General features: G+C 32.5%; 1 protein-coding gene across 1 annotated transcript; it reads left to right on the forward strand.

Annotated features, from left to right (window-relative positions):
• The first annotated feature begins 104 nt into the window (after positions 1-104).
• LOC122001893 (4-hydroxy-tetrahydrodipicolinate synthase, chloroplastic-like) lies at positions 105-8,883 on the forward strand. Its single transcript, XM_042556870.1, has 3 exons — positions 105-403; positions 7,131-7,211; positions 7,761-8,883. The coding sequence occupies exons 1-3, from the start codon at positions 279-281 to the stop codon at positions 8,686-8,688; spliced, it is 1,134 nt and encodes a 377-aa protein (XP_042412804.1). The 5' UTR covers positions 105-278; the 3' UTR covers positions 8,689-8,883.
• The last annotated feature ends 5,072 nt before the right edge of the window (positions 8,884-13,955 follow it).

The raw sequence follows: 13,955 nt of genomic DNA on the forward strand, positions 1-13,955 counted from the left end.
TCCGTAGAATATTCTATGAATGCCTTCTAGGGCTAGGGTTATAAACAACTTCCACCTTAAAACCTCGACGTCCCAGATTGAAAGTGATGGAGGAATCAACGGTTGGATCTTATTACGAAATTAGGCTGGAGTTGATGCGACCGTTGGGAAGGGAGACTCGCGCCGCCTTTCGTCCACGCCCTTTTTCTCCCATGGATTCTTCCTCGCCTCCCTTCTTCCTCCTTGCGTCGTTTCTTCGCCTCTTTTCCGTTTGTTGAATCTTGTCGGATCCCGAGCTTATGGCGTCCTCCGTGCTGCTGATGAATCAGATACTTTCGTCTCCTGACGCATTTGCGGCGCCCAGTCCGCCGGTGCTGGGGCGTCGCCTTAAGTCTATTCGTCATGCTGGTGGTGCTTGCGTCAGGTTAGAACTTTATTTCTCAGAAATCTTCAAGTTATTTATAAATTGTCGACGATCGCAAAAAAAAAATGTTCTTTCTTTGAGCTATATCCGTTGTTGATTCCAACTGCATAATCTTGGCGTTCCATAGTAGCTATAGTTGGACCTACTTCCACCTTACTGAGACGTTTGCCAAGACTCGAGGCTGAGATATATGTCAAGATGATTGTCGAGACACGAGGCTGACATGATTGTCGAGGCCTACATTAGATGCAATTTCAGTGCTTCGAGGTTACGATGAGCGTCTGTGTCTCATGATATAATGGGAAGACCACGTCGACAAACAATCACAGGTTATTCATGGCTAATTGAGAGAGTATCCGAATGCTATCACAAGTAGAGCTACTGAGCGATTGCATGACAGTGAAGAAAGACGGAGAACGAAGGTGTAGGATTCTCTTTTTGTTATTGCATCCATCTGCTCTCAATTTCCTATGGCCGCTCGATCATCAATAGTGACCGTTTGAAATCGACAGTTACAGATTCTTCATTAATTATCGATTAATATATCCGTTACATTTGAGCAGCAAATAAAAAGATTCAGGTGGTAAATGTTGGTTCATTCGCTTGGGCAAACTTTGCCCTGACCGTAACGACATTCGACGTGCGCAGGTCGTGCTTGTACACAAGTTAACTTGGTTCAGTGAAATCCAGGTCTTGGATTTGCACCCCTACGTGCCCATGAGTAAGAGAAATCCTCTTCCCATGCATTTGTTCACAACATCGATGCTTATGAATTAACATAAACCAACCAATATACCTTGAACCTCCCAATGTGGGATTAAAGTCTTATTCACAATGGAACTTTTTTCACTTATATCCAATAATCCCCACATGAATAGAACCAGGGTATATGATAGTATTCAACAGTTGAGTCCAGTATAGGATATCTAGGTTTTACCCTTTGAATCTTCCCTTGTGAAGATCTGTTGTTTTACCCTTTGAACCTTCCCTTGTGAAGATATGTTTACTTATTGACTGATAGTAAACACGATGTCTTTGAACTGTTATGTTGTCTGTGTGGCTATTGCAGGATAAATATTGCTACAATGGGCAAGGCGTCGAATCTCAGCAAAGTCTAGAAAAACACCCTTCTTGCAGTGGTCAACTGTAGCTTTCCGATTTACCTCCTCACAGATGGCCTTGGGGTCGGCCATGTGAACCGCTAATAGGGGTGTAAATGAACCGAGCCACTCATAAGCTATTTAAAGCTCGATTTGATAAAAGCTCGTTTGAGCTCGTTTAATGAGGCTCGTTAAGATAAACAACCCAAGCTCAAGCTTCACAATACTCCACTTGTTAGTTCGTGAACATGTTTGTTAGTAAGCTCATGAATCAACTTTTAAATGAAAAAAATAATAGTTTTGATATTGAATTTATAGATTTTTATACTCTACTTATGAAAATATAAACAAATATATTAAATTTATTTATTAGAATAAAATTGTAAATTTTAATAAGAATATTATAATTTTCTCTAAATATATAATTTAATTTTTTAATGAATATTTAAATTTATAATTTATATTTATTAATCTCGTTTAGGCTCGATAAAAGCTCAAATAAGCTCGTGAGCCATAAATATATTCGTTAAATAAAGTTCGAGCTCGACTCAAATTATAAACGAGCCAAACTCAAACATTTAAGAATTCGGCTTGGCTTGGCTTGGCTTGGCTTGGCTCGATTACACCCCTAGCCGCTTCCACCTTTTATTGCTACAATGTTATGTCGTCTGTGTAAGGATTGACATATCTCACCCAGGACTTTCCTGATATACTTCAATTCTCACGAGTGTGTTCGTTCTTAGCCATGGCCTAGTTTAGTGAGAAGTTTTAAGAATTATACATTCAATTCTCTTCGAAGCGACCACACTTCTTTCTCATATAGATGATCTTGTAGGAATATTCCATATTACTCCACTAGATTATTAAAAGCTGTATGTTTAACCTCTATCCTTTCATTAGGTAGTTCCCTCATTAAGTCGGTACAGTTAGATTTTCCCATTGAACATAGTTCTTAGGATCTCTAATCTGTATAGGATAGATTTTATGTGCACCAATATTTTTTATTAGTATCAAGCTCATCTCTCGTGATGAGCTTGGAACTAACTCTCGATTTAACTTTTTAGTTAGCGAATCCGCTAGGTTATCCTTTGACTTTAAATAGTCAACGATGATAACTCCCGTTGAGAATAGTTGTCTAATAGTATTGTTTCTACGATATATATTTCTATACTTACTATTATACAGATGGCTTTGCATAGGTTTTAGTCATCTAGGAACATCTTTTAAGAATTATCGTAGTCATTCAACCTCTTCACTAGATTTGTCAAGAGCTACAAACTCAGATTCCATTGTAGATCTGGTTATGACCGTTTACATAGAATGACTGCACTTCCCAAAGTGAATCCATATCCACTTGTAGATTTCGAATCATTCATGTCATATATCCAATTTGCATCGTTGTATCCTTTGATTATAGTACAAGATATCTCGTATAGTGCAATATATATTCACAATTATACCTCAAGTATCTTAGTACTCTCGTTATTCCTTTTCAGTGCTCAACACCGGGATTACTCGTATATCTATTCAGTTTACTTACTGCATAGGCTAAGTTTGGTCGTGTACAATTCATTAAGTACATCAGACTTCTAATCACTCGAGAGTACTCTATCTGAGAGATACTTTTCCCTCGAGTTTTTGATAGATGTTGGCTCGTATCTATCGACGTTTGTGCCAACGTAGTATTACCCTTAGTGAATTTCTCAAGAATCTTGTCAATGAGACTTTTGATTCATAGAATCACATTAATGTCCTTCATGTCAAATCTTGAGTTCAACATTTCTTTAGAGAATTTGATTATCTTATCATTATTCTCAATGATAAGTATGACATCTACACATAGGCATAAGATGATATAGTCATTCTCTGTGGCTTTCATGTAGACACACTTATCATATTCATTGATTTTAAACCTACTTTCCTTCATGGCATTATCAAATCTTTCATGTCACTGCTTTGATACTTGTTTCAAGCCATATAACGACTTCACCAATCTACAAACCTTGTTTTCTTGTCCTAGCATAAAAACCCTTCAGGTTATTTCATGTAAATTTCCTCTTTTAAATCCTCATTTAGAAAGGTTATTTTTACATCCATCTGATGTATTTCTAGATTTTATAGAGCAGCGATAGCTAATAATATTTTAATGGAAGTTATTCTCGACACCAAAGAATATATATCAAAGTAATCATGGTCTTCTCTTTGTCGGTAATCTTTAATTACCAATCTAGCCTTGTATTTATCAATCGTGTCGTCTGATTTAATTGCCAAGTGTAATTTTGCATGATAGAATTTATTTTGGATGTAATTGCAGAGCTTATTGTTTTTGAGTAATTTTAGGGCTCACTTTCCAATATGGAAGTAATAAAATTCATTCCGTAGGATTTTTCCACCCGAGCTTTTTGACTTCGTTTGAGCTTAACCTTAATTGGTTCATCATCTTTTTTCTCTAGTGTTTCAAATGCCCATTTTAAGGAACTTGCTTTCTCTCGAGTCTTATACGAAAACACATATTCGAAAAACAAGATATTTCTCGATTTTATTTTTCAAGTTCTTATGTATATCTGGTATTTGTGACTCTTACTCAAAATTTGATACACATTGCTATTATGTGCATATCCAATGAATATGCGATCAATAATTTTTGGTCATATTTTAATCCTTTTTAGATCAGACACCAAAATTTTGGCAAAACACTCTCACATTCGCAAATATTTGTAGGACGATTGTCTTCCATTTCACAACTAATAAAAGCTCTTATCTATTTTCTTCCGGGTACCTTATTTAAAAGGTAATTAGTTGTTAATATAACTTCTCCCACATAAACTTTGACAGTCCAAAGCTCAATAGAAGAGCATTCATCATCTCCTTCAGAGTGTGATTCTTTCGCTCAGCAACTCCATTTTACTGAGTATAAAAAGATGTTGTTTCACGTATGACCGATGATACATATTCATCGTCTCGATCACTTTGAACCACCTTAATCTTTTTATTAAGTTAGTTTTCAACCTCGTTCTTATAAAGAATAAATTTCCTATAGCTTCATCTTTACTTTTGAGAAGATACACATAACAGTATTTTGTGTTATCATCTATAAAAGTGATAAAGTACTTATTCCCACCACATGTCGGTGTACCTTTTAGATCACACACGTTAGCGTGAATTAGACTTAGTGGCTTATTGCTTCTTTTAACATTTGAAATAATAACCTTGTCATTTTCGCTTTAACACAAATCTCATACTTGTGTTTCAAGTCAAGATGGAATATAGGTATGATTTGCATGCTAATTAATGTACACAACATATTATAGTTAAATGTCTTAGTCTACCATGCCACAAACACGAAAACTCAAGCATATAAACGGAAGAGTTTTCAATTTTATTAAACTTAGGCCTAATAGCCATTATATTGAGCTTGAATAAGCCATTGGTTACATAATCCTTTCCTAAAAACAGTTTATTTTTAAACCAAACAACTTTGTCCGACTTAAAAATAATGTGGAAGTCATTATTGCTTAATAGTGATTCAGACTCTAGATTCTTCTGAATCTTTAGAACATACAATATATTATTGAGAGTCAACTCCTTGTTCAAGATCATCATCAACACCATTCTTCCTTGACCAATAATGTCTGAGGTTGTTGAGTTTCCCCTGAACAATTTTTCTTCATCCTAAATTTCTTCAAAGTTGTGGATCATGCGATCAACTCCTTATTGTAGCATATATGTCAATCGACCCACAATGAATTTCTTGGCCCTCGCATCCTTCGTCTTATACTTCTTATCCTACGACTCTCATATCTCCATAGTTGTTCTCTTCGTGCTATACACTGCATATAGCGAGTCGGCAAGACATTTGAGGATGTAGTTTCGGCTGAGAAACTTAGAATGAGTCCATGCCTCTACTGCACATGCTTGGGAGGTTTCTTGGTCAAGAACCGAACCAGATTTAGAATGGTCAAGTAGAAGAGTATTTTTTGCTACCACCTTTTGAAGTTCAACCCAGTGAACTTCTGTTGTCTTCCCCCTTAGTTGATTGGAACATTTCTAGTACGGGCAGAGGGGCCTTTGTGTGATGAGTTTGTTGCACCTTAATATTTTTTATGGTCATCTTAATATAAACGAATCTGTTTTAAGATTGTTAGACAACTTCCACAATGAAGATTGCTCGTCAGAGATTATAGGATTAGTTGCTAAATTAAAATAAACTCAAATTCAACTTTTGACCTATTGAGATGACATGAGCTAATAATCTTAGGTTGTCAAGCAGGGAAGGGTGAACTGCTTAGATGGTTGGGCTGCTTAGAAGACTTGGCCGAGACTCGAGGCTGAGATGTCTGCCAAGACACAAGGCCGAGATGTCTACCGAGAATTAAGGCCGAGATATCTGTCTAGATGACTGCTGAGACAGAAGACCGAGATGTCTGTCAAGACACGAGGCTGAGATATCTGCCGAGACACGAGGCCGAGATCATTGCAGAGACACGAGGCTAAGATGTCCATCGAGACATGAGGCTGAGATGTCTGCCAAGGCATGAAGCCGAGATGACTATCAAGGCCTGCGCCTTTAAAACAGATTTGTCCCCCTCGGTAGTGCTTCGAGGTTACGATGGGCGCCTGCTCTCGGGATACAATAGGAAGACCACGTCGACAACCAAGCATTAGTTCGTGGCGAACTAAGAGAGTACCTGAACGTTATCACGAGTAGAGCTATAGAGCGAGTGCACTACAGAGAAGAAAGATGGAGAACGAAGGTGGCGGATTCTCTTTTTGCTATTGCAACCATCTGCTCTCAAGGTCATGGCCTCCTCTTATAGGAGCTCCATGTCTTTGCTACATTGAATGATCGAGTAATGGGCATTCATTGCCTCCCGCTCGATCATCAATAGTGACCATTTGAAATCAGCAGTTACGGATTCTCCATTAATCATCAATTAATGCATCTATGACATTTGAGCAGCAAATAAAATGATTCAGGTGGCAAAATATTAGTTCATTCGCTTAGGCAAATTTTGTCCTGATCGGTCCGGCATTCGACGCGCGTATGTCGTACTCGCCTCCAAGTCAACTTAGTTTAGTGCAATCCGAGCTTCGGATTTATACCCCCTGAGAGAGAGTCTCTTCCTATGCGTTTATTCATAACATCAATGCTTGTGAGTCAATGTAAATCTCAACCAATGTGTTTAAATTCCCAATATAGAATTAAAGTACCATTCACAATGAAACATTTTTCCTCTCCACCTTTTTTCCATTCACTTATATCCAACATGCAGATCCTATGTAATTTAATTTAAATTAGCCACACTGGCCAACATTTGATCGCGTTCTTGTTTGATCTGCATCATTCTTAACAAAGTGCTTGTAACTTGTGAGTGTTGTCTACTTTTTTTTTTGCTCCTAAAGCAGGCTTTAAATGCCAGAAAGTGTTGTCACTATGAAGTTTTTTCTAGAAAAAAGAATCTTAAATCATTTTATTCTTAAAGCAATATGGTTCAGTGCTGCTTAGTAGGGTGTTTGCATCCCTCCAAAGTAAAATTGAGTTCTTGTTTTTCCAATTTGCAATTGTGTAAATTACTCTTGGCTTGGATGCAAATCATCCCTAATACTCAATCCGTGTTAACATGCAGAACTAGAAGATGGAGGTCTCCAGTAGCAGCTCTTGTTCAAAACTTTCATCTTCCTATGCGTAGTCTAGAAGTTAAAAACAGGTTTTTTTTTCCTTCTCCTCTCATTAGGCTAAGTGAAATGGTTGCTATTAATTGCTGCCATTGACCATTGGCCATTGGTATAAGCCTCTCCTGCATTATTGCTTTGTTGAAATACAGCCAATGATTTAGTTACCACAGTGGGTTATTTTTGTGTAAGTCAGAAGGGTTCATGACCTCAGATTCATACAAGTTTACAAAAACAGTATGATACAATGCACAGTACATTTCTTGAATCTGTACTCTTGTGATACGCATGATGGATGTGAAAAAATTTACTGAATTCTATATCCCTTTTGCTGATTTCCTTTTCTTTTCCTTTTTTTATATTTCTTTCCATTTATTTCAGCATTAACCTGCCTAGGTGCACATTTCCACCTTTTATACTTGTGTGTTTCTTCTTTCTCATCATGTTCTTTTCATGTTAAAATCTATACTATAGTATCTTTCTAGTATTAATGCTATCAATTTTTTTTCTGTTTATGTCAAACACAATTTTCTATTTCTGTTTCATTATTGTACTATGTTATTTTGAGTTACTGTCATTTCCAGGACCTCAGTGGACGGCATTAGAAGCTTACGGTTGATAACAGCCGTCAAAACCCCCTATTTACCTGATGGAAGATTTGACCTTGAAGCTTATGACTCCCTTATGCGAATGCAAATTTACAATGGTGCTGAAGGTGTGATAGTTGGAGGTACGACCGGAGAAGGCCAACTAATGAGCTGGGATGAACATATCATGCTCATCGCCCATACCGTCAACTGCTTTGGTACAACGATCAAAGTTATTGGAAACACAGGAAGTAACTCAACGGGAGAGGCAATCCATGCGACCGAACAAGGCTTTGCAGTCGGCATGCATGCAGCTCTTCATATTAATCCTTATTATGGGAAGACATCCATGCAAGGATTGGTCTCACATTTTGAATCAGTTCTTTCGATGGGTCCAACTATCATATATAATGTACCCTCGAGGACTGGGCAAGACATTCCTCCTTCGGTGATACAAACAATCACAAAGAATCCCAACATGGCAGGCGTCAAGGAATGCATGGGAAATGAGAGGATCAAAGGCTACGTAGATCAAGGGATTGTAATATGGAGCGGAAACGATGATGAATGTCACGATTCTAGGTGGACATTTGGGGCTACGGGAGTAATATCCGTGACTAGCAATCTTGTTCCAGGATTGATGAAGGAGCTGATGGTCCAAGGGCAAAATCTTTCATTGAATTCGAAGCTGATGCCTCTCATGAAATGGTTGTTCAAGGAGCCTAATCCCATAGGTCTCAACACTGCTCTTGCCCAGCTAGGTGTGATTAGACCTGTTTTCAGGTTACCATATGTTCCTCTTCCACTTGCAAGTAGACTAGAATTTGTGCGAATTGTTGAAGCACTCGGACGTGAGAATTTTGTCGGCGACAAGGATGTGCAGGTTCTCGATGATGACGACTTTACATTAGTAGGTAGATACTAGTTTGCATTTGGCTCTGTTAAACTTTATTATTTTAATAATCTGAAACTTTCTTCCCTTAGATCTAGAATGGTTTATGTCTTGGATGGTAGAGGATTCTTCTTGTTCGTTATATTGGAGCCAAATCAAGTCATTATGTCTAATATTGTAACTACTCTACGTAAGAGGTAAATAGTAGATGATTTTGTTGAGCTACAATGAATGAGCATAATAATAATAATTTATGAATCTTTTAAGCTTTTAGAATTTATTTTTTATTATATCATCATGTATATTTAATTTTTATTTTATTTTATTATTTTTAACTGATTGTTTTTAGTTTTCATCTTCCTTGTTTAATTTGAATACTTATTATAATTTTATATCGTCTAATTGAAATATTTATTAGTTGTCTAATGTTTTGTACCATCTCAAGTAAGTATGTTTTTCCGAGTTTTTTTAATAGATACAACTTAATTGGTTTTTCTTTAATATTTTTATTTTTTTTTTATCTTATTCATTCTTATATGATTATATTTTCATCGCACTTCTCACATTTTGTTAAACTCTTTTTAATGTAATATTTAATTATATATAACATAGGTCTAATTATCATTTTGTTAAACTCTTTTTAAAAAATTTTTACCATGTTCTATATAAGACATTGTCAATTCCTTCCTTTTAAAAAAAAACTTAAATACTTAAAATCAAAATTATATATAATAATTTACTATTTTTTATCTTAATAATTATCTTATTATATTTAATATTCATAAATATAAATTTTATATATTTTATTTTTATTTACTAAATCTAAAATCTAGAGTATATTATTTAAAAAAAAAACACGACAACAAATTCATCGTATACAAAGCTCAATATGATCTCATAATAATGTACAAGTATTGGAGTAAATATACAATTTACAAGGTTGGAAAGCCTTTTAACCACACTATTGCAGTCTACTGTATGTCTGTATTGGACTTCATGAGCATTTGGAAGCAAGATGCTAGTTCAATGGGATCGCATGACGAATCAAATTTCTGTGAGTAATTTTGATAAGAAATATATATATATATATATATATATATATTACTATTTTATTAAAAATCTCCCTCCTTTACTAACTAGTTTTGATGAAACCTAAAATGAATTTACGTTAATATCCTTTTCTCTATTCACACTAAAAATAATTCCAAAGTTTATTAGTAATTTCACAAGTGAAACAATCAGTGATCTAGAGTTCGAGACTTGACGTATTATTATGAATGTTTCATATAAAAAAAAATATATAGTTCTCTTTAGTCTTATATCTTAGAATTGACAACACTATTATCAAAAAAGCTTCTATAAATATTTTAAGTCGACAATGTTAAAAAATATACTTTTCTTAATTTTTTTTATAATATTAAATTAAATTAAATTTTTTCATAGGAAGCCCGTTATAGTAATTTGTTGCTGGGATTCTCTAACGTCACCCTTGTACTATTGTATGGATCTGATGAATTTTACTCAAATAATTAATTTTGATGAGTATAATATTAAATTAAATTAATTTTTTTTCATAGGGAAGTCCGTTACTTCTCGCATTATTGTACTATTACATAGGTTTAACGAATCTTATCCAACTAAGGGTGATACTCAAAAATTCAAACAATTTGGATTTTCAAAAATTCAAATGCGACGTGTGTGCACAATCACTAGTATATATAAAATATGAATAACCCGTCAAACTATATAAATAAATTTAAATTTAATAAGAATTATTTATATTTATATAATATATATAAGGTCAACTAAATAAATAAATTTGAATAATTCGTCAACTATATAAATAAGTTTAAAATCATATATATTCAACTCGTTAATATTTATAAATAGATGAAGTGTTTATGAATAATATTTATGAATAAAATTTATAGATCATATTTATTAATAAATATTCATTAATGGGATAAATAAATAAATATTTTTTAAAATAAATAAACAAATATGTATTATTAAGTCATGTATTATTAAGTCAATAATCAATCAAATATATTAATAAAATATAAAAATTTTAAATAATAAATTAAACTTGAATAATTATTTTGAAAACCTAATTCATTTTAGATTTGACTTGATTATTTTAATAAATAAATTTAAACATCAAGGCTTCTCTAATCCTAACCTTCACTAGGAAACAGATAGGAGGGACCATGTGGGTGTTTCAGCAGCAACTCACATGGAGCATGTGAACAGCCAGTTCATGATCTCAATTCCATAAACTTCTTAATCAAGCAAAAACAGAGACAAACACGCAATTGATGATTCTCCCGTACCACTCAATTGAGATAATGTCTAGTTTCTATGTTTCATTTTTTTTTTTTTCTGTTTTAATCTCCAATGTCAGTAGTACGATATTAAAATTGTTGATGATTCTCCAATGTTAAAAAATAAAAATAAAAATAAAATTTGGCATGGTTTAAGATTTTGATTATATTTTTCAGTTCCTCAAGTCCAAACAATAATTTTTTTTACCAAAACATATCCAGGAACAATCAAATTTCACAAGATAAATAGAATCTATTAAATCATTTTTTTAAATTTTTTTTGACTACTTTAAATTTTACTATTTTATTAAAAATCTCCCCCCTTTACTAACTAACTTTGGTGAAACCTAAAATGCACTTACGTTAATGTCATTTTTTCTATTTACACTAAAAATAATTCCACAAGCGAAACAACCAGTGATCTAGAATTTGAGACTCAGCTACAGCGTATTATTATGAATTTTTCTAATCATTAATTTTCTCTGATTGTTTTATATAAAAAAAATATAGTTCTCTTTAGTCCCATATTTTAGAATTGACAACACTATGATCAAAGAAACTTCTATAAGTATTTTAGACCGATGTTGTTAAAAAATATATTTTTCTTAGTTTTTTTTACTAAGACAAGTATAATATTAAATTAAAATAATTTTTTTTACATAGGGAAGCCCGTTACGATAGTTTGTGGATTCTCTAGCATTACTATTATATGAGTGTTACTATTATATGAGTCTGACGAATCTTACCCAAATAATTAATTCTTGGTTCATAAGGGTGACACTAGAAAATCTAAACAATTCGGATTTTCAAAGACCTAAATAATTTATATATTATTATATTACACAAGTAATGCATGTGCACTATCATACTAGTTTATATAAAAAATTTGATCAAAATATGAGATGATGCAAATCTTATCAGTCGTGTTAGGTCAACTTAAGCACACTAGTGGATAGGAAAAATAATGAGTTATGTTTGGATCCGATTTTATATTCATTATTTTTATATTTATCAAATATCAGATATTCATAAGATTAAAGAATTGAATATTTCCTATGCTAATATTTTTTTTCATCTAATTATCACCTTTCAAAAAATATATTAAAATTAATATCATATTAAATATATATAATTAAAAATAAGATTATATATATATATATATATATATATATATATATATATATATATATATATATATATATATATATATATAGCTAGCCTACTTTTAATATAAAAATTTTAGTTTGTAAATTTTGGAAGAAAAATATTTCTTTAATACATATATAATTAAATATTCAGATTAGATATTGATAATCCCTTTTTATTCGGATTGGATATCAAATTCTTTGTTACGAAGAAATTATCATCCAGCAGGGCAACCGAACTCAATTTATACTTTTATTCTGTAATCAATTTCAATAATATCTGTAAACACATTCACAATATATAATAATATACTTTTATGAAGGGTCCCAATCTACTGTGGGCGCGTTTGCCAGCTGCCATTATTCTATTGGGTGAAAATTATATATATATATATATATATTAAGAAACTATATGTTTAAAACAAAAAGGTACAAACAAACGATTCTTAATTTTATTTCTCTAGAAATCACATGCGTAAGTTAATTAAATTTTCATGATCCTTGAGGCTATTATTTTAATTAATTTTAGAAATTCCGTGGCAATTTTTTTTTAAAAAAAAAATAGTGATGGGTGAGCGGCGTGGCCAGGTTTGATTGCCGTAATTTAATGGAAGAAGTTTGATGGTCAACCATTATTAGTAAAGACACATATATACCTCCCTGAATCAACTTATGAGTTGCTTAATTTAACATGATTAAAAAATTATCACTTAATTTAATTTGTCAAGTCGATATTGATGTAAATGGCTTGGCGTAGACGAGGTCGAAGTCATCTATAAGTGTATCTGAGCTTTAGTCCGGAGGCACCTTTAAGTCATTTTTAATTATTTTTTATATATAATTGTTCAATTTTAAATTTCCAAATCAAATTATGTCATTTGTTGTTTTTCTTTGAAATTTTTTACTCCGATCAAATTTTAGTTCCCGGCTCCGCGCACTAGCCCTAGAGAAGACAAATAAGAATAAGATGTATGTATATGGTGACTACAGTTATAGTCACTTGTAGCAATGTAAATGATTGTAATCTTTAACCAATTTATTCATGTTTAATTTAAATTCAACGTAAAAAAAGATAAAAAAAACAAAACAACACTTCCTCATATTTCTTGTACCGTTATTATAATAACTACTATAATATATATTATTTTTTAAATTTAATTTGATCAAAATACTCTATATAAAATAATTTCATATAAATTACTTAAATTTGATTAAAACGATTGTATAGTTGTTTATTAGTTTCTATAATAATATAATAACTACTCAAACAACTATTTAATAGTTGGTATAATATTTAATAGTTGTTATAATAATGTAATAACTATTTAGTAGTTGATATAATTATTTTAAAATAATTTTTATTAAGTTAAAATGATTTGATAAGTTTAGTACGGTAAAAGATCATATATTAACGGTAAACGTCCTATATGATTGGTGTCATGATTATCTTATTCAATATGGTAAATAAATTTAGTAGATTGCTAAATAAATAATTTTAATATGATCAAAGGTAATTCGTTCGTTCATAATCTATCTTTATATTGATATGAAGAAAATAAATCATAGATAGATAGCCATTAATGTAATGATCAAAAAAATTGAAAGAAGACATGCTTATAGATGGCTAAATGAAATTTTTTTATAATATTTTAAATATAAGAAATACAGTGAAATATATTAACGGTCACCCTTTTAATTTTTGTCAAGAAAAAAAATATGTTTAATATTGCAATCAGATTGGTCATTATCAACGCCATCCCAGAAAACCTGGCAGTTTCTGCCTTGCCCCTGCACTACATGTGGCCCCACAAGAGAGCCCAGTGACAGAGAGGTG

Source organism: Zingiber officinale, chromosome 7A (assembly GCF_018446385.1).
Source record: "Zingiber officinale cultivar Zhangliang chromosome 7A, Zo_v1.1, whole genome shotgun sequence".
In the NCBI taxonomy this organism is placed as follows: domain Eukaryota; kingdom Viridiplantae; phylum Streptophyta; class Magnoliopsida; order Zingiberales; family Zingiberaceae; genus Zingiber; species Zingiber officinale.

Coding starts and splice junctions, on each gene's coding strand:
- LOC122001893 (XM_042556870.1), top strand. CDS start 279: ATGGCGTCCTCCGTGCTGCTGATGAATCAGATACTTTCGTCTCCTGAC. Junction 404..7,130: donor GCTGGTGGTGCTTGCGTCAG/GTTAGAACTTTA, acceptor GTTAACATGCAG/AACTAGAAGATGGAGGTCTC. Junction 7,212..7,760: donor AGTCTAGAAGTTAAAAACAG/GTTTTTTTTTCC, acceptor TGTCATTTCCAG/GACCTCAGTGGACGGCATTA.